A 17,997-nucleotide genomic window follows, 5' to 3' on the forward strand; every position below is an offset into this window, starting at 1 on the left:
GTCGTGGCGAGTTCCGTCGCAAGACCGCCGATAGTTCCGAGCTGATATACACGCTGAGATCATGTTGGGTTGCTCGCGTCCCCTGCGCTTTTAGCTTCGGGGTTCAGAGGGTTCTTCGGATCATAGCCAACGCTCTTGACAATTCCCAGACCCTTGGTCTTCCCCTCACGGAAAAGCACCCGATCTCCCGGGGCGAGGAACTCGGGGCGCTGGACAAACCGGAACGCAACCAACGCACGGTCTCCAGTCCGAATGAATGGACGATCAATGTCGATGACGGAACAGGTCTGACTCACGGCGCCTACGTGCAGCATCGCCTGATAACGTGGCTTGATGGTCGTGGCGTGGGAGAGGATAAGCACTGCATCACATCAGTAACGGCACAGCTTGACGAAAAGATGTAGACCCCCAACATACCTTCTGCAACAAATTCCCGGTAGACCTTCGGGGCCTGCTCCAATTTCTTGAGAACCACCATGCCCTTGCGGACTTCCTTTCTCCGAACGCGCTTCAGAGCGAACGAGCCGGACTGGCCGGCGAAGCAAGCATTCACCGGGATTCGCTTGCGCTCAATGGACTTGATCGTCGTCGTAGTGAACTGACCAAGCGAGTCGGGCCCGACCAGTACGGTGTCACCCGCATGGATCACCCCCGACTTGGCCACCCCAGACACGACCGTACCCACGTGGGGAACCGAGAAGGTGTCGTTGATCAAGAATTCAAACGGCGCATCAACATTGTAGTGACCCCGGTGGGGGAGAATGTTCAAGAAGGTCCGGACGAGGTCGAGATTCTCTCCAGTCACGTTGGACACCTGGAAGATAGGACATATCCGCTGGCTGACAAACTGCGTCGCCGTGTTGATGGTCTCCTCCATGTCCTTGATGAACACCGGAATCTTGCGCGCGCCCGGCGACTTCAGAATCTTGCTGAGCTGGGACAGCGTCTCCTGGAGAATCTGGGGCGGGCAGATATCAATCTTGGTGACGATGACCATGACCGGCACGTTGAGAGCCAAAGCAATGCCCAGATGCTCTTTGCTCATACCGATCAGCCCGTTGTTTGCGGCGACCATCAAAAGACAGTAGTTGGGGCTGCTGCTCAGCATGCCAAAGACCGTCGTCCGCAGGTACCGCTCGTGGCCCGCCAGATCGGAGAAGCCAATCACTTTCGCGGAGCGCTTCCCGATCTCCTCCCACGAGAGCTTGCGGCCCTGGGAGCTGCTGACGATATCGCCGCGACTATCGAACCCCATGATCTCCATGCCCACGGAGCTGGTCCGGCCGCTCTCGACCTCATGCTTGTGGCGGAACAGGTTGAGCCGGGCCTTGCCGCGCCCATCGTCCAGGTTCCCCTTCACGAGGACCCCGAGCATGGTACTCTTGCCGGCATCGACGTTGCCCACCACCGCCACGCGGATCTCCGCCATCTCCTCCACGGTGCCCGCCGGCTGCCGGATCAGGAGTTTCCCCCACGAGCCCTTGGTGCGCTCGTTCTTGACGCGCGACTCCTCGGGCCCGCCGACATTGTAGGTGACCAAGACCCGGCAGTGCGCGGGGAGCGTGTCCGCGGCCTCGCGCAGGCGCCGGATGGCCGTGTGCCACTGCGCCAGGTCGAACTGCATCGACTCGCCGCCGTCCTCGAGGCCCAGGTCGAAAAGCGTCTCGCCGTGGCCCTCGTCGATCCGGGACTGCAGCAGGCTCGCCAGCACCTGCAGGTCGTCGTCGGGCTGCTCGCCGGTGCCGAGAAGGACCTCCTTCAGCTTGACGGTCTTGGGCGTGTCGCTCAATGCCAGCTGGTCGAGGATGTCCAGCTCGGCGTGATCCTCGTGGATGCGAGAGACGCTGGCCGTCTCATATCCACTGTCGCTGGGCACAGGCGGGGCCGAGCGCTGGGCCTGCTGCTTCTCGGCGTATTCGGCGAACTCGCTGAGCGCCTGCGCATGAGACGGGGTTTAGTGTGAGACAGACGAAAAAGCAGGGGGCTGGGGAATTGCGCGGAAACTGCACAAACAACGCACGATTTCGCCTCTCCGTCGCTCCTCCAGGGTGAGTTTCGGTCCCGTCGGTGGCATGGTTGTAGGTTTTCCCTTTTTCTTGTTCGTCGCTGGAATGAAATAAAGATAAGAAAGGTATATTGGGAAGAATGAATCAAATACGTGTGTGTCTATCTGTAGCTAAAATGCGAATTGTTGTTTCGGTCGGATGGAACGGACAAGGTTCGCCTCTGGCGCACTCAAACACCTATTCGGGTGATCATAATTCCCGTCTGAATAGCTGGGTGGAAGAGCGTCGAAGGACTGGGCCAGTAGTTATCGAGAGTGAATGATAAGGATGACCGATGGGAAGAGGACACAATAGGAAGAATAGGGTGTTTGATAGAAGCTAGGTAGATCGAGAGAGGTGAAGGGGAAAGAGGGTGATGGAGATGGACGGGAGGCCCGGGGAAAGCTTTATCGATAATCGGCCACCGACGGAGTGCGAGTCATCGCGCCGCCCGCCTCGTGCGGCTGTCTTGACTCATCCCCCGCTCTCATCACTAACTACTACTCATACCTGACTGCAGTCGAGTCATAAGAATAGAGAAGAAATCATTAGAATCATTCCAGCTGACGGGTGCATGTGTACATTTGGATTCTTTTGCATTCAGCACAATTACCACATACTAAAACTTAAAGTTGCATGCCAGGGCAGATGCCAGAACTTGTCCTCCTTAATAGTGGCGGCTGCTGCTGCTGCAGTGCTGCATGGCATGATGCTCTTCATCCCATCCTGCCCTGTCCTGATCTGAAGCACGACCTTTTCCCACCTCTACCATCTGCCCAGAATATAAATGTATAGTTCATTGCTTGCAATTAGAGTTATACGTCTGGGAACCCTGTAGCATCGCCTGGTAGTTCGTGGTCTCATACTGATCCGTGGCCGACATGGGGTAGCAGCGAGAAGATGTATACGCTGCATGGCATTCCAAGCCCTCCGATCAGATCCATTGGTCCTTTTGTCTTTGCTCGGAAAATTCATCTCATCATGCTTGAGGGGAGATCAGAACAACCGAATCGCCTATGAGCAGGAACGTTAGTCGAAACGGCGCGCGCAAAAACTGTGTAGCCGACGTCATCGGGGAGAGAGTGTGTGTGTATATGTGTGGAACGCACCTCGAACGAAAAGCATTTCCTCCTGCTTCTTGATCGTCTAGACAGAAGAGATGCGAAAATGAGTTAGCCTGCGATCGCAACAATATGGCCAGCAGCTAGACACCGTGTCGGGCCCTGCAGGCAGTAGGAGGCGGACGTACTCGGATCGTCTCTTGTTCGTTCTCGTCTTCCTCGACCACGTAGATGGTTTCCTCCACATCACCCAGGACTAGGTTGCAGTGGCTATCGTAGGCCTATCGCAAGCGCGGAATTGATACAAATTAGTCGCCTCGAATTGACCTTGCTAAGCACAATACGGGGAGGACCTACATGGAGACGGCCCTTGAGCTCACGGTCACCGCGCAATTTCACAAAGACAATCTCATCGAGCGACAGGCGCACCAGGTCGAGGGGTTCGGACACCGACGAAGTGCCCGCATCCTCAGTGTCGGCCATCTCGAGGGAGGAGGTGGAGGAGGAATTGGGGGCGGGAGGATTGCGAAAGAGGGGAGGGGAGCGGAGAGGGAGAGACGAAATGAGTGAACGCAAGCTAAAGGTCGGGAGGCGTCCAGTCAAGATTCAAGCAATCAATGAAAGAGCTGCAGCAGGGGGGGGGGAGTGAGAGATGGATTGGGCGACTGTGCGACTCGCTGTCAAAGTGCCACCCGCGGGAACATGAATGATCGTTGAGTGGATGGATGGATGTTTGAAAGAAAGAGACTGGCAGGGATTCTTTGCTTCCCGCCAAGACCACAACAACCGCCGACTCCTCAGTTTACTCCGCAACAGTTGAATGAATGAATGAATTATGAATATTAGCTGACCTGCCACCCCCTCTTCTCATTTCTTTCCCCAGAATCTGACCCCATGTTTTATCTCGGCCATTCTCCTTTCTTGACAGTTTTCAAGCGCGATGTTGCGATTTCTACAACCAAGTGATCGTCTGTCTTGCACTCGCTTGGGGGTCTTGTCCTCTTATCGTCCTTCCCGGCCAACCAAGCTTCGCTATCCGTCTCCACTTCTCATACTTCGGAATCCTACGTGCCCGTCGAGATCGGTGAGAGTCTGGACTAGGCCGCCGACCAAAAGGAAATTAAAGTCAATTGTCAAGGAAAACTGCTTGGACAAGTACGACTACCGCCACCATGGGACAAAGAGTTCGACGGATTTGCTGGACATCGACAGTCCCCCAGAGAAACAACGCGATGATCCACTACGAGACACCTTGCAAACGGAGTTCATCTCGATTCTTCAAAGCGGCCAACCGGACTTGGTGATGAATGCGCTCACTGACCCTCGATTCAGCAGCCTGGTAGGAGCTATGCCAGAAACCACCTTCGTCGAGGCCTTCCTGCTTCTCTCCCCAGCATACTTCGTCGAGCCCCATCGAGAGATTATCCGAGCGCTCCATCCAACCGCGGAACGGAGCATGGATATCAAGCCATTGCAGGAAATCTTCGACGAATTCGCCAGCAAACTCGCACAAATAATTCGTCTCAGGGTTTCCGCAGGCCTGGCGGAGTTCACCCACTTGCTCGCTTGCGCAGCCGCCATGGGCGATGCTCAGATGGCACGCAGCGCATGGCAGGCCATGCAAGATTGTAATGTAGAGCCAGATACCCAGTGTTATAATCATCTCATGGAGGCCTTGATCTGGGACGGGACGTTTACCGGGATGAGAAAATATCGGCTGAGAGTGACCCGTTTCTCATATAAGATGCGAAAAAATGCGCCCATCGATTCAGGCTGGTCGGGATACGGCACCGCAGCACGCAGCGTGCTCAAGTCGGTACGAGTGATATTCGCGGAGATGATGGCCAAATCTGTCCCGCCGGATGAGACCACCTTTGTCAACATGATGCTTGCATCCTGTCGCACAGGCTGGGTTCCGGGGATCAAGGCTGTTCTGAAAGCCGCCTGGAACATAGATGTCGACGAACTGTTGACGGCAAGCGACCAGTCGGGAGCATCCGATATCTACCACACCGACCCTGCTTCATCCCTTCATCCCACAGGTCGACTTCTGTTCGCGGTAGCTCACGCCTTCGGCACAAATAACGAAATTCAAGCTGCACTTCATCTAGTGGAATTCATCGCTGCCCGTTACAATATACCCATTCCCGAGAAGGTTTGGCTTGAACTGTTCGAGTGGACGTTTGTCCTGTCACGTCGCAAATTCGGCCCCGACGCCGAGGAACAGGCGCACACGAGGGTAAAGCCACGTTTCGTGACTCAACTGTTCGATACAATGACCACAGATCCATACAACGTGAGCCCCACAATTGAGGCGCGCCTCAAAATCGCCAAGTTAGCGTGGGACAGTCGTATTCTCAAGAACTACATGCCACAAATGTATGCTTCATATGAGACCCTGATGGAGACACGTCAAGGGAGATGGGAGGCGAGGGCAGCTATCGCGGCGTTTATGAAGCGGCGCAGGCTACATAAAAGTCGCGCAGGTTGGCAGTCGCGAGACTTAGCCAACGCAATACACACCTATGATATCCTCAGACTGCACACAGCCCAACAGACTGAGCTGGTGAGAAAGCTCGCAAGAAACATGCTGATCAACAAGCTGTGGACGGGTCGAGACAACCCTGCATGGTTTAGGTCACTGTTTCCCGTAGCGCTGGAAGAGTGGCGCGACTTCCTCCCGGAGGATTTCCACTTGAACACTCGTGGAGGAGTAGTGCATTTCGATGGAAAAGTTCGCTGGGGTAGCCGGTACCGTTACAGCGGAAAGCGAATACCGATTCGGCGACCCACACCCTATAATGATGTCGAGCCGGGTGACGAAGACAATTATCTTGACGACGAGTTCTTCTGGGAAGCTCTTTTGCGTCTCGGGCCAGATATCGAGCCAACGTCTGCATCCCTTAAGCGACTATTCGAGCCGGTTCTGGAGAAGTATCGTCCCGCAGAAGACGAACTATTCATGTTGAGCCGCAATTGAAACACAGTGCTATGCAGAACTTCTCACTGAGTCCTACAGCGAACTCCCCGCCTTGTCTGAAAATCGGGCCTGCTTAGAAGCTCTTTCTTTCTAGGCTTCAGACGCGTTTCCTAGCGTTAATCTTCAGCAACCTAGTCCTTTTCGTACTGGTCTGGGCTGTATGATAATTCACGGTGCATGTGATTTGAGCGTTCTTCAGACTACCCGGTCCATAGTGACACGTTACGAGTTGTTTCCTGCTTAAGATCACCTTAGCCTAGTTCGTGAAAGAAAAGACTACCGACAAAGTCTTCACGTACCACGGGTGCGTCATACCTAAAACATCGATATTGATGACGGACCACTACTCCAGAACTTTTATGGCCTGGCGAGTATTAGGCTTGTGTGGATCGAAATATCTATACGGCCCGCATCCCCAGACGTCCCAGTATATAAATTTCGAGCTGTCGCTCAGATCTCCTCTCGCCGTAGATCATTTACCGCCATATAGCGTCCGATCGTAATCCAACCCCAACGGAACCACACCATCTGACTCTGATGGGCCTTGACCATAGCGGACTGGGCCGTCAACCACTCATTGACGGAGCTCACGAACAGAAGCCGAGAAGGGAGCTGATCCCTGGAGCCGCGGGCCCCGGAGCCCGACATGATCGAGCTCAAGGCGCCCCGGACCATGGTGAAGGGCGCATCGAGCACGCCGGCGTACTTGCGCACGAGGTTGGTCGTCGTCAGCGTGTAGAGGGTGACCGGGCAACTGTACCCGGACTTGCCCTTGACCAGCGCGCGGAGGAAGTGCAGAGCCCCGTGGTACAGGGATCGATGGTTCGGGTGATTGCTGATGCCGCCCTGGTCGAACGTTACGAGCACGTCGATGGTCGCGGTCGGGGCCGCGCCTCCTGACTTCTTCGACGGTTCCGGCGCGAACGCCGACGCAAGGAGCGAGGCGACGTCGTTCTCCGTCCAGTGCGCGCTCATGCTGTCGGGGAATCGAGTGGGGTCGTCCACGACGTAGACGTCCGATTCGCTGCGCAGGCCGAGTTGTAGAGCGCTCTTCACGAGTTCTTTCTTGCGGATGTGTCCGAGCCCGTCTGCGTCGCCTAGATTGCACGGCAGGTTGACGGGTTAGTGGCTTGCTTTTTGTTGATGAGAGGAGTCTACCCGGGGGGAGGGGGGGGCGTACCGGTACTAAGACAGAGAATCTTGAGATGATTGCCGTACTCCGGCTTGGTGAGGGCCAGGACGGTAGGCGCAAAGAACATGGCTTCATCATCGGGATGAGCAATCAGTAAGCAGATCCGTTTGTTGTAGATGCGAGGGAAGGCCCCAGCAAATGGCGACGACGTGGTCGAAGACAGGGTCCAGAACATGAACACGAACGAGATCGCGAGACCGATCGTGATCAAGGATGAGGTATTCATGGTGGGATATGTGATGATAGAACGATCCAGAGCGTCTTCTAGGTAATGAGTTGACAACGCTGCAAGTGGTGTGGCGCTGCGACTATTGGGTGGTCGATAAGCGAATGGGATCGGTTCTGAGGTGCTCACGGTGTCCCGACATCCAGACGTCACCTCACAATTCAACGCAATTGAGGCTTGTGCAAACGAAACCTGGGGCCTGGGTTCAAATTGATAAGTAGAGATGACACTGAAACAAAGGTGCGTTCATCACCGCGGGAGTTGTTGCGCACATATGATACAAGGATGTAGTGTAGGAATAGGGGATCTCTCGAGTGTCGGGAAGTTCAATCGTCGATCATCGGAGCTTCATGGAGCTACGGCACGTGACATTCTCGACAGCCACGACAGCATTTATGCTGAAGGTACACCAATTCAATCGTAGAGACCATGTCGGAGATTTTCGCTGGCTTCTTAACGTCTGTAGTTTGTTAGATTTACCTTATTTGCCTTGACCAATACCTGGTAATGGAGTGTCTTCGAAATATCAGAATTACTATATATCATATGGCAGCCAAGCCGTAACCCACAATGACCTAAGATGTTTGGAGAAAAGTATACTCGAAGCAACGAACTATGATGCCATAAGCTCTCATGAACATGGAAAGCAGGTGCCATTTATCGAGCTGGATTTCAACAACTTATGAGAAGGTCAATACCAGCTGATCTGTGGAGGGATGTGCACAATCGACATTTGATAGCGGATACGATAGGGCTGACTGATGTTATTAGGACGACTACAGTTTGAAGACCCCTGTTTCTAGCTCGTCGACCTACCGTTGCACTGAATCAAGCCAACCGCGCCAAAGTCCTGGTTCCAAGATCCATATCAAGTAGACAGCCATATACATGAGAGCTGCGATGACTGATCAAACCATCATCTTATTCATACGGTATGGTAGACCCTACCATAGACACAGAGCCTTGGGTACTGCTCCGGAGTGTCGATTCTAGAACCTGTGTCAGAGACGTGCCTGCAGGGTTAGCCCCGTCGCATACGAATTGTCGGCGGTCAAAGTAGTCACACTCTCTGGTGGACCGGCAACGCGTCAATGTTGCAAATCCCTCAAAGGGGCGCTAAGACTCTGCAGTAATTCTTCACCTGCAGGGTCCTCTATTGGCACTACGTAGCTACGCATACAACAAACAGGGCGTATGTTTCATGACCATGGCCTTCAATCATGACCGAGATCATAAGATCCGCGCCTATAATGCCGTTAACTTAAGTTAGTCACACCGGCTGCAATAATGTTCAGGGCCGTAAAACTCAAGTGGCTGTGAGAATTGCCCCCCGGACAGCGGTCCACGCTGGTGGCAGCCCTGAACCGCAGTTACCACAGAGTTGCACCGCAATTCCGCGGACAGGTTTCCATGGATCTTCCGCGCCTCCCACCCTCCTCAATTCAGAATTTGAGAACCCTCCCGGGGAAACGATTGGAGACAGAAGAGGTCCGAGTGGGAATTTGGGAAAGGGTAGCATTCATTGTCCGCCGCGGCAGTCGCCGATGTCCTTTGATCTTCTCGGGTGGTCTAACCTGAAAATAAGAGAGCCCCAATGGTTGGCGCCGGCGGTCCGCTGAGGGCCTTGGAAGAGAATGGAGACCGGCAAGAAAATTTTTCTAGTCGTCTGAGGCGCTAAGCAGTGCTAGTGTTAAGAGTCATCACGATGAAGTGGACTCGAAGGCGACCGACCGGCAGCGATCCGGCTAGAGAAAATTGCACGCAGTCCGGCGCCCGGCTAAGTACGAGTAAAACCACTCACGCCTGTTGCGCTTGGAGGGGTTTGCCGTTGAACCGCCCAATGGAAGGGGAGCATGAACGAACATGCCTTCTTAAATGATGAACGTGCCTTGTAGTCGTCTATGATTCTGCAAAGAAATGGGGCCCAAGCTCTTGCACGACTCGCGAATGCTTCACAGGGGCGAAAGGTAAGCGGGCGTGCTGAAACTAAAAACAAGCTTGAAGTTGCGTGCTTGATTCAGAACTCCGTACTCCGGAGAAATCGCTGCATTCGATGCATGTATTGAGCAATAGCTGTCTGAAAGTTCGATGCTAAATCAGGTACGGAGTACCAGGACTAAAAGCTCGAAGGGGCGGCGAATTCCGCCCCCCCCCCCAAAAGAGACATTGTCACGCCTGGCCCCGCGGGAAGCGAGGCTCGGAACAGGAGTTCCAGAGGTATGCGCAGTGTTAGGCCAACTACTCCAGAGAAGGTAATTGATGCGCCGGGTTGTTACCACCGACTACCGGCCGGTTAAGTGGCTGAATGGCAGACTCTGAGTATACCCTAAGCACAGTCAGAGCCAGGGGTCTTACAAATTAGAATATCAAAGCAAATACCAAACACTTTAGCACCGAGTAAAGTGAGTTGGGCGTGTGAGGTTGGTCGTTATTATAGGGTAAGAAGGTGCCACTTTAAATCGACATACGAGATATGTCTACTCCACATACTATCAGTTGCGTGAGTTAAGGTGTGGTAGAGCGGAGACAAGCCCATTTACTTACTCATAGTACTTACTCACTCCATCTCCAGCGCCTTGACATGCTGTGGCAGAGTAAGCGCAGTCGGTAAAATGGAAGAATGGATGGATTCATGGCGTGATCAAGGTCGGCCACCCGTAACAGTGACCGACAGCATGTGCCGAGATTCTGTCAATCGGGACGATCAATCGGATCAAGAAGACAGTTGAAGTTGGGTGTTCAAAGCCGAAAGTGCTCAGTTAAGGTACTGAGGTGCAGTAAAAGCCTGAAGTTGGCTCAGTTGATCCATCATGATGGAGAGCTTGCGAGCCTAAGGAGGAAACTGTTAGGTAATGGGTAGGGCGGCAGCCGCTGGCCATTCGCCAGTGGGACAGTGAAATTCCCCTGCCAACAGGACAGTGCACCGCGTCTAGAACTTAACTATATCTTTGATGTGGGCTTTTTGCTCATGTCATATTATCTGCTACGTACTGGTCTGTATATCGTGAAATCGTGATAGACAGTAGCACTGCTTTCAATCTCAACTCACCTACCCAAAACCCCTCCTAGATAGATACTCAGGAGGTTCAATGCGCTGACCGGCAAGGATAGCCGGATGATGCAATGCCCCCGCAAAGGCCGGAATTAAACTGCAGTGCGGGGAAAAAAAAAAGAACCATGCGCCCTCGGAGTGAGCTGATGTCCAGAAGGGTCTTCTCTAGTACGTACTCCGTAGCGCACTAACTGCAGCGATGACTCGATTGTCTGTTTTGAAACTTGTCCCAAAAAGGTAGCTACGGGGAGAAGTGAATGAATTGAACCATATTGACTGCGCGCAACAGCACAACATCCGTCCACATGTCCCAAGTACCTTGTAGGGGATGATGAATTGCGACAAGGGGCATCAACCAAGGATTGGTGGGCGTGCTCCCCTTTTGACTTTTTATCCGTTTGAATTTCTTTCCCTTTTAATTTTCCCTTTTTGTTCTTTTTCTTCCTTCTCTCGGCAAGTGGAGCTTTGACTGAAGTGAACGGGATACTCGTACACAGCACACACATCCATCATTATTGTACTCCGTACTCTATTTAGCTCTTCCCGAGGAGAAGAGAGTCCGCAAAGAATTTTCCTTTGAGAAAATTCCTAATCCGTGCGCGCAATGCTTGGGTCTGATGGGGCTAGCTTACCTTCTTTTCAGGCCTTGGTTCTGCCCTTCCATTGTTTTTTGGCGCAAAAGTGCAACAGCGGCAACTTGGATCCAGAGGGATCTCCAATTAGCGTTGCAATGGACTGCTGTACGGTAAGGTATAGCCGATTGATACGGGTCGTCACCGCCTGTATTGAGGATTGAGACAACAAACCAGACCACCTGCAGACCGCCTTGAGCCCCCTCGGCCTCGCACATCAATTTGTGACGCCACGTGATGGTTCGATGACGGCAGCTGACCTTCCTTGATGAGCAAAAGAAGCGCCCGTCAGGTGTGATGATCCGGTATTACGGACTACTACTCAGGTAAGTACTAGGTAGGTATGTTACTGCTCTAGTAACTTCCACTGCAAGCTGAACGGATAATCCGTGCCGTTGATCTATACGGAGTACTAGTTCACGGTACTATCCCACACATGGCTGGCTCAATGATCTGTCATTCTGTTGTCAATCCTCGGGATCTTACCCGATGCTACTGTACTGTACTTCCAGACTTCCAGTCGACCTAACGTCCTTCACCCGTGGGGTTTCAAAGCCACCATTGGTAATTCAGATTGGGGGATATGACCCGGTCTCTGACCGTGGTCACTCCTGGCTTCCAAGTATAGAACGCCTGATGGGAGGTGTCTAGAACCTGAGTCAGCAGTTCCATACTGGACCCTCGGTTCAATTCTGGAACAATTGACATGACAACATTCTCCAGCCAGTTGACATTATTCCACATCACCACCGATCTCATGGATTGCGTGTAACCCGCTAAGATGATGTTTCTTGCGCGTGCAGAATTGCGCAAACGGAGATTCGGGTTGGAAGATCTACATCGGAGAAAGCTGTTCGTTGCTAAAGTCTCAAGCCCGGCCCTAGTGTGAGTCATTGCGCCTGACCACCCCTTGATGAGAGCATCGTTCTAGGAAGGACATTCCGTGCACTCCAGAATAGATTGCTTAACAACACATCAAGTCATTTGATGCAGGAGAAGGTTCAATCACTCTGGCATCAACAACCTGCGTACCGGTACATAGCGCAGCGCAGAGTGATATGCATTCATCACATGCTGCCAGGGAATTGTAGTCAATACAGGATACGCGCCATCCAGAATGTTTGGACGGGGGGGCTAGAATTATTTGCCCTCAGTCTCTGTGAGCTTTGGAAGTTGAGACCGATCTTGAGCATACTCAAGGTCTGGGGAAGCAATTCCGAGTAACCTCAATTCAACCACACCTGACTAAGGCAATTATTTCATCGATTACGCAGGACAAGCTGCAGATAGAATCATTGATTGGCCACTGGTTGTTCTAGAATGAGCATGTGCCCACAGTCGTCCGAAACCATCACGCAAGTTACTTTAGCTAAGCTATGATGGTTTTGTAGAGAGAAAAAAAAGTCAAAAGGCGGCCAAACAAATCGCGGTGTGAAAACATGGAGGTTGAAGGAAGACACTGCCAGGTGCAGTCACTGCAGTTGCCCTCGGGGAATTATTGGTGCAACGGACAGGTACTGTACCTGTAGGGGAATTCAATGGCAGGGCGACCAAGCCTGGAGACTTTTGGCGCTTTCCGTCGGAGACAGCCGTACGGTCATGTATGGAAATGGTAATGTAAAGTCCACTATGACGCTTTTTCTGCCGTGCCCCACCAAAACTCCATCGGCCGCCCGATGCGATGGAGACATTCAGGGTGGCCAGACCAGGGAATTAATCGTACCTGTTACATGGTGTGGGAACGCCCTAGAAACAACCACCACGCTAAAAATGAAAAAAGGAGAAGAGAAAAAAAATAAAAAAAAATTCAACAATAGGAAAAGGAAAAAAAAAAAAGGAAAATGAGTCCTTTGGAGGGGTAGAGTATATCTGGGTTGCAAAGAATAAAACATAGAGCTTGTCCTGCTTCATTCAAAGGCAGCTACTCTCCCACCTCTTCTTGCCATTCCTCTGTTTTGCTTGATAGCCTACTAGATTTACTTCATTTTCTTCTTCGGTTACTCAGATATAGACTACTACTACAACCTACCTACCACCACCACCATCACAACACGATTCAAACTCTCCACTACTCGTGTACATTTCATCTGCTACCTCTACCCCTCACCGTCTCAAAGAAACTTGAACTCTTGACTGTAGTCAAAGGTTCTTTCTCATAGGTACAATATTCAATTTCAATCGCAAGGAGATTATGTACTTGACAATCAACTCAACCTTCCCAATTGCGCCGTGATATCGAGACCCCTTCACATACATACACTAGTCTGCCACTGCCAGTCTGGTCTTACTGCATCGTGGACCGTCAATACCTGACATCCATTGCTCCCTGAGCAAGACATTCCACCTTCTGTGCACTCGACACTTGTTACTATACTTAGCTACCAAGGTTCCAACCCAGCGCATCCACATCACCCTGTGAAACTCGCCACCATGCCTGGTCGTCTACTTTCCAGTTTTGTCCGCCCTTCCCTCTCCCATCACTCATCCCACCATTCATCCGTTGCGCACTCGAACACTTCGTCTTCTTCGTCCGTGAATGAGATCCCGAACACCACTGTGGCATCGAAGAAGCCATCCACCCATCTGTCCGCTGACCGAGCTCGCTCACCCGAACGCCGGCTATCGTTGGCGATGGAGCATCTGATCCATCCTCACCGCGATCACAGCAAAGAAAAGCGACGGAGCCATGGCCGCTCAGCTCGTTCAAAGGAGCGTGCCGCTCATGATCCCAGCGCCAACGCCTCTGCGAAGCTCGATGTTATCGTTGAATCCCCGCCGCTCGTGTGTTACGGGAATCCCGCCAACTCAACCGGCGCCTTGTTCTCCGGACGCCTGAAGATCAGCATCTCTGACTTAGCCGGCATGATCACGCTTGACACCTTTGATATGCGTCTCATGAGCAGACAAACGACCAAGAAACCGGTTTCTAGAGACTGCCCCAACTGTGCCTCGCGAACCGAGGAACTGACACACTGGAACTTCCTCACCGAGCCCCTCGCCCTCAAGAGTGGTGACCACGAGTTTCCGTTCAGCTACCTAGTCCCCGGCCATCTGCCCGCCTCGTGCAACGGATCGTTGGGTCAGATCGAATACTTTCTCTCTGCGCGTGCTCACAGTATCAACGGAGAGGAGTTCACCTACAAGATGCCTCTGCACATCAAGCGTGCCATCCTCCCCGGCAACGACAAGTCCTCCATCCGTATCTTCCCTCCTACCAACCTTACCGGTCGTATCGTCCTTCCATCCGTTGTTCACCCAATCGGTACCTTCCCTGTGCAGATGACTCTTAGCGGAGTGGTGGATAAAGGCGAAGAAACCCAAACCCGCTGGCGCCTGCGCAAAATGATGTGGCGGATTGAGGAACACCAGAAAATCGTCTCTGCAGCCTGTCCCAAGCATGCACACAAGATCGGAGGCGAAGGCAAGGGTGTCCTTCATCAGGAGACCCGCATCATCGGTCACAACGAAGAGAAGGATGGCTGGAAGACAGATTTTGATACCGCCGGCGGTGAAATCAGCATGCAGTTCGAAGCCAGCATCAACCCATCTTGCAACCCAGTGTGCGATCTCGAAGCTTCGGGTGGCCTGGAAGCTCGTCATAACCTTGTCATTGAACTGATCGTCGCCGAAGAGTTCTGCCCCAACCGCAACACGAGACTCATCACCCCGACTGGAGCAGCGCGTGTTCTGCGCATGCAGTTTCACTTGCACGTTACGGAACGCAGCGGGCTGGGTATCAGTTGGGACGAGGAGATGCCACCGGTCTATGAGGATGTTCCTGCTAGCCCCCCCGGTTACACCATGCTGGATGGAAGCAGCATCATGGAGGACTACCATGGATCTCCCCTGCACCTTCCGGAGTATGAAGAACTGGATCGCATGGAATCTCTGCGCTTGGATAGCGACTCCACACATTCTTCTTCAACCAGGGGACGATCACGCCTTACACCCGATGACTTCTCTGCCGAGCCATTGACTTTTGAAACGACAAACCGAGCTACGTCTGCCGCCGAGCCTTGAGCGTTGGCTAATACCATTGCTTCGCAAAATTCTTACACATACAACTTCAACATTGGTGTACCTCCAACACCGACCTTTCATGAATTTATGACTGCTACGAATTCAACGATTCTCACCCCCCGAGGACGTCCTTGTTCTCATGCACTCTCAACAGTTCCGCGAAAATTGGAAGTCCAAGCTCTCACTACCTTTTCCCTAATTCCTAATTGTTTCATACCATGGAGGAGAAAACAAAAGTCTGCTGATAGATTCTGTATTGCTGGGTGATTTCTGTGCTTGCATGATACCCATTATTTTCGTCAAGTCCGAACATTTTCATTTGTCTGTTTCTGTTACTGGCATCATACATACCCAGGTACATACACTTTGTCGCTATGGTGAATTCTCTAGAATAACGATTATGAATGAACAAATTGAACATTCAGATCTATTTACCCAAATGTTCCGGCGTAGAGCAAATTCCGTAAATCAAAAGTGAGCTAAACGTACGATGATGGGTTATCGAGTTGCCCGAAGACTACCTTGCATAGTAGGCTGGTTGCACAAGTGGTCTTGAACTCCGGCTCTAAGAAGCGACCAGCTGAATCCTGACCCCTTGGACCAGGAGACTATTCCGGCCTGTGATGGTAAACACCCAGGCTGGGACTGAACTGATTGTCGTACTAAAATCTAATAATGTGGGAGCGTAACTGCAAGTACCCAGCGGACTGCTACATCGAATCCCTGCCGGCCGGACAGGCACATGAAACACCGCGCGGATCTTTGGAATGTTTGCATACAGTGCCCGTCTCCCCCCCAAAATCAAGGCCAACGGCATCACTTCATAGACTATCTCTGGATCCTAATACTATATACAGTGACGAAGTTCCCCCCCAAACATGGCTTGACTTCGTCTGAATCCATTTCCCCGTTTCTAGCCCCCCCCCCCCCGGTTTCTGAGGCCCTGACAATCTCAAAGAATCCCCAACGCCTGCTGCAGTCAATCCCGGCACCTTGCTCGCTAGTATATATACAGACAGAAAGACCACACGTGGTCGGTCACGAGTCGAAGATGGGCCCGAACGCCGGTATGCCCCTCGATTCCAAATCATATACCACCTTCCTGGTGAACACGGGGTTGCTGATCACACAGACAGCCTCGGCATCGAAGTCCTGCACGATCCGCCGGATCATCGGGACCAGATCGACGCGCCCGGACTGATTCGTGTCGACCACCACGGGGGTGGGGTCCATCATCGACACCAGATCCAGCACCCGCTGCCCGTATGTCTTCAGCGGGGCGCGCGTCTGCCAGACCACGCGGAGCGCGGGGCGGTGGTCGTCCCCGAGGAAGGACAAGCAGGGGCCGATGCCCGAGCCCGTGGTGACCACGACCACGCGCGTGAAGACGCGCATCGCGTACGCGAACCCGTACAGGAGGACGCCGCGCTTCCACAGGTGCGTGGGCGGGTCCTGGATGCAGGCGGCCGTCCAGTCGCCCGCCTTGGACACCAGGCAGGAGAAGCTCCGCCCGCCGTCCGGGTTCGGGAACGTCGCGAACCCGTGCCAGTCGCGCAGCGGGTGGCGCGCCAGCTGGATGCCCTTGCCGAAGGTGGTGGTCGTGTGGCTGAGATGCAGCCGCACGGCGTGCGAGGAGAGGGTCTCCGGCTGCACCGCGACCTTGCGCAGGAGCGTCCACGGGTGCACGATGGCCACGACCGTGAGCACCAGGAACCAGAAGGCGGGGAGTCTCGCCAGGAAGAGTCCCAGCGGCTCGTTCGACGCGCGGCTGACCTCGTCGGCGAAGACCATCAGCAGAATCACGAAGAGCACCACCACCAGCCAGCCGAAGAACCGGTGGATGAGCTCGAAGTAATCGTGCTTCTTGATGCGGAACCCCGGGTAGGCCACGACGATGATGGCGAGCAGCACGACCAAGATCAAGTATGCCAGGATTACTGGGGCCACGGAGATGGTTGGCCCGCCTGATGAGGAGGATGGTGAGGGAGACCAGTACTCCCGTGATAGGAGGCCAACAAAGCCGGCATACCAGACGAATGAGGCTATCCCGCACCCGCTGTGGACGCCACCATAGTGGTATACCTTGGCTGCGATGCGTCGTATCCGGAGAGGCGCTGACCTCGGGATGGATGCCACGATAACAAAGATCGAATTCACCACCAAGGGCTGCCGTGCGAGGCCGCATGCAAGCAGGTTACCTGCTGCCGCGTTTACCAATGCTAGTAACTTTCGATCCGTCGCCATGACTGCAACGAACACAGCTACATTGGCCAAGAAGACCAAGGAGAACAGGCGACGGTATATGTTGAGGAATATGAACCGAATCGCAGCGAATCTGCGCTTCTTCGGGGCTTGAGCTTCGAGGTCAAGAGATCCATCTTCCGAGTCACGATATCGGGACACTTCCGCTTTCTCTGAGAAGACCTTGATGGTGGAGTCTTCTGTGAATGTCGATGAAGTGGGACTTTGCGGACCTGATGCATATACCACTGCCGGTGGTACCGTTATTGTGCTCTTCACCTCACGCGACATGTTGCTTCGAATTGGTCCTGAAGATGAGATTGAAGGTTGACAAGAAGATATCATGAGTAAAATCGAGGGGCAGACGCATGTAATCTTCAGGAACGAAGCGCCAGATGCAAGTTGGGGAAAGGAAGCTGCAAGCAGTAACGACAATGACTCGATTGGTCCCAATGGGCGCATGAGTGTGATCCACCATGAACCTGCATCTCACAACGACGGGTACAGACGTCTTTTGAATCCTCATGCATGACGACATCTGACCTTGA

General features: G+C 53.1%; 6 protein-coding genes across 6 annotated transcripts; 3 read left to right on the forward strand and 3 right to left on the reverse strand.

Moving 5' to 3' along the window:
* Positions 1 to 59: 59 nt before the first annotated feature.
* Positions 60 to 3,589, reverse strand: BO72DRAFT_467982 (putative GTP binding protein (GTPBP1); the record flags this gene model as incomplete). Its single annotated transcript, XM_040946875.1, has 6 exons — positions 60 to 361; positions 418 to 1,936; positions 2,021 to 2,106; positions 3,155 to 3,191; positions 3,295 to 3,387; positions 3,464 to 3,589. 6 exons carry the CDS (start codon positions 3,587 to 3,589, stop codon positions 60 to 62), a joined length of 2,163 nt encoding a protein of 720 aa, XP_040801989.1.
* Positions 3,590 to 4,409: 820 nt separating this feature from the next.
* Positions 4,410 to 6,086, forward strand: BO72DRAFT_376478 (uncharacterized protein; the record flags this gene model as incomplete). Its single annotated transcript, XM_040941214.1, has 1 exon — positions 4,410 to 6,086. The coding sequence occupies one exon, from the start codon at positions 4,410 to 4,412 to the stop codon at positions 6,084 to 6,086; it is 1,677 nt and encodes a 558-aa protein (XP_040801990.1).
* A 450-nt stretch (positions 6,087 to 6,536) lies between these two features.
* Positions 6,537 to 7,504, reverse strand: BO72DRAFT_467984 (PIG-L family deacetylase; the record flags this gene model as incomplete). The annotated part of the gene is made up of 2 exons (XM_040946876.1): positions 6,537 to 7,183; positions 7,267 to 7,504. The coding sequence occupies 2 exons, from the start codon at positions 7,502 to 7,504 to the stop codon at positions 6,537 to 6,539; spliced, it is 885 nt and encodes a 294-aa protein (XP_040801991.1).
* A 2,223-nt stretch (positions 7,505 to 9,727) lies between these two features.
* BO72DRAFT_447438 (uncharacterized protein) lies at positions 9,728 to 10,498 on the forward strand. The gene is made up of 2 exons (XM_040944538.1): positions 9,728 to 9,993; positions 10,049 to 10,498. The coding sequence occupies exons 1-2, from the start codon at positions 9,978 to 9,980 to the stop codon at positions 10,231 to 10,233; spliced, it is 201 nt and encodes a 66-aa protein (XP_040801992.1). The 5' UTR covers positions 9,728 to 9,977; the 3' UTR covers positions 10,234 to 10,498.
* A 2,623-nt stretch (positions 10,499 to 13,121) lies between these two features.
* BO72DRAFT_447439 (alpha-arrestin) lies at positions 13,122 to 15,634 on the forward strand. Its single transcript, XM_040944539.1, has one exon. It carries the CDS (start codon positions 13,619 to 13,621, stop codon positions 15,206 to 15,208), a length of 1,590 nt encoding a protein of 529 aa, XP_040801993.1. The 5' UTR covers positions 13,122 to 13,618; the 3' UTR covers positions 15,209 to 15,634.
* Positions 15,635 to 16,246: 612 nt separating this feature from the next.
* Positions 16,247 to 17,740, reverse strand: BO72DRAFT_467986 (integral membrane protein TmpA; the record flags this gene model as incomplete). The annotated part of the gene is made up of 1 exon (XM_040946877.1): positions 16,247 to 17,740. One exon carries the CDS (start codon positions 17,738 to 17,740, stop codon positions 16,247 to 16,249), a length of 1,494 nt encoding a protein of 497 aa, XP_040801994.1.
* Between the last annotated feature and the right edge of the window lie 257 nt (positions 17,741 to 17,997).

The sequence above is a fragment of the Aspergillus fijiensis genome (genome assembly GCF_003184825.1).
Source record: "Aspergillus fijiensis CBS 313.89 unplaced genomic scaffold BO72scaffold_19, whole genome shotgun sequence".
NCBI classification, from domain to species: Eukaryota; Fungi; Ascomycota; class Eurotiomycetes; order Eurotiales; family Aspergillaceae; genus Aspergillus; species Aspergillus fijiensis.

Bases quoted from the DNA above. Each gene is read 5' to 3' on its own strand.
- BO72DRAFT_447439 (XM_040944539.1), top strand. From the start codon at position 13,619: ATGCCTGGTCGTCTACTTTCCAGTTTTGTCCGCCCTTCCCTCTCCCAT.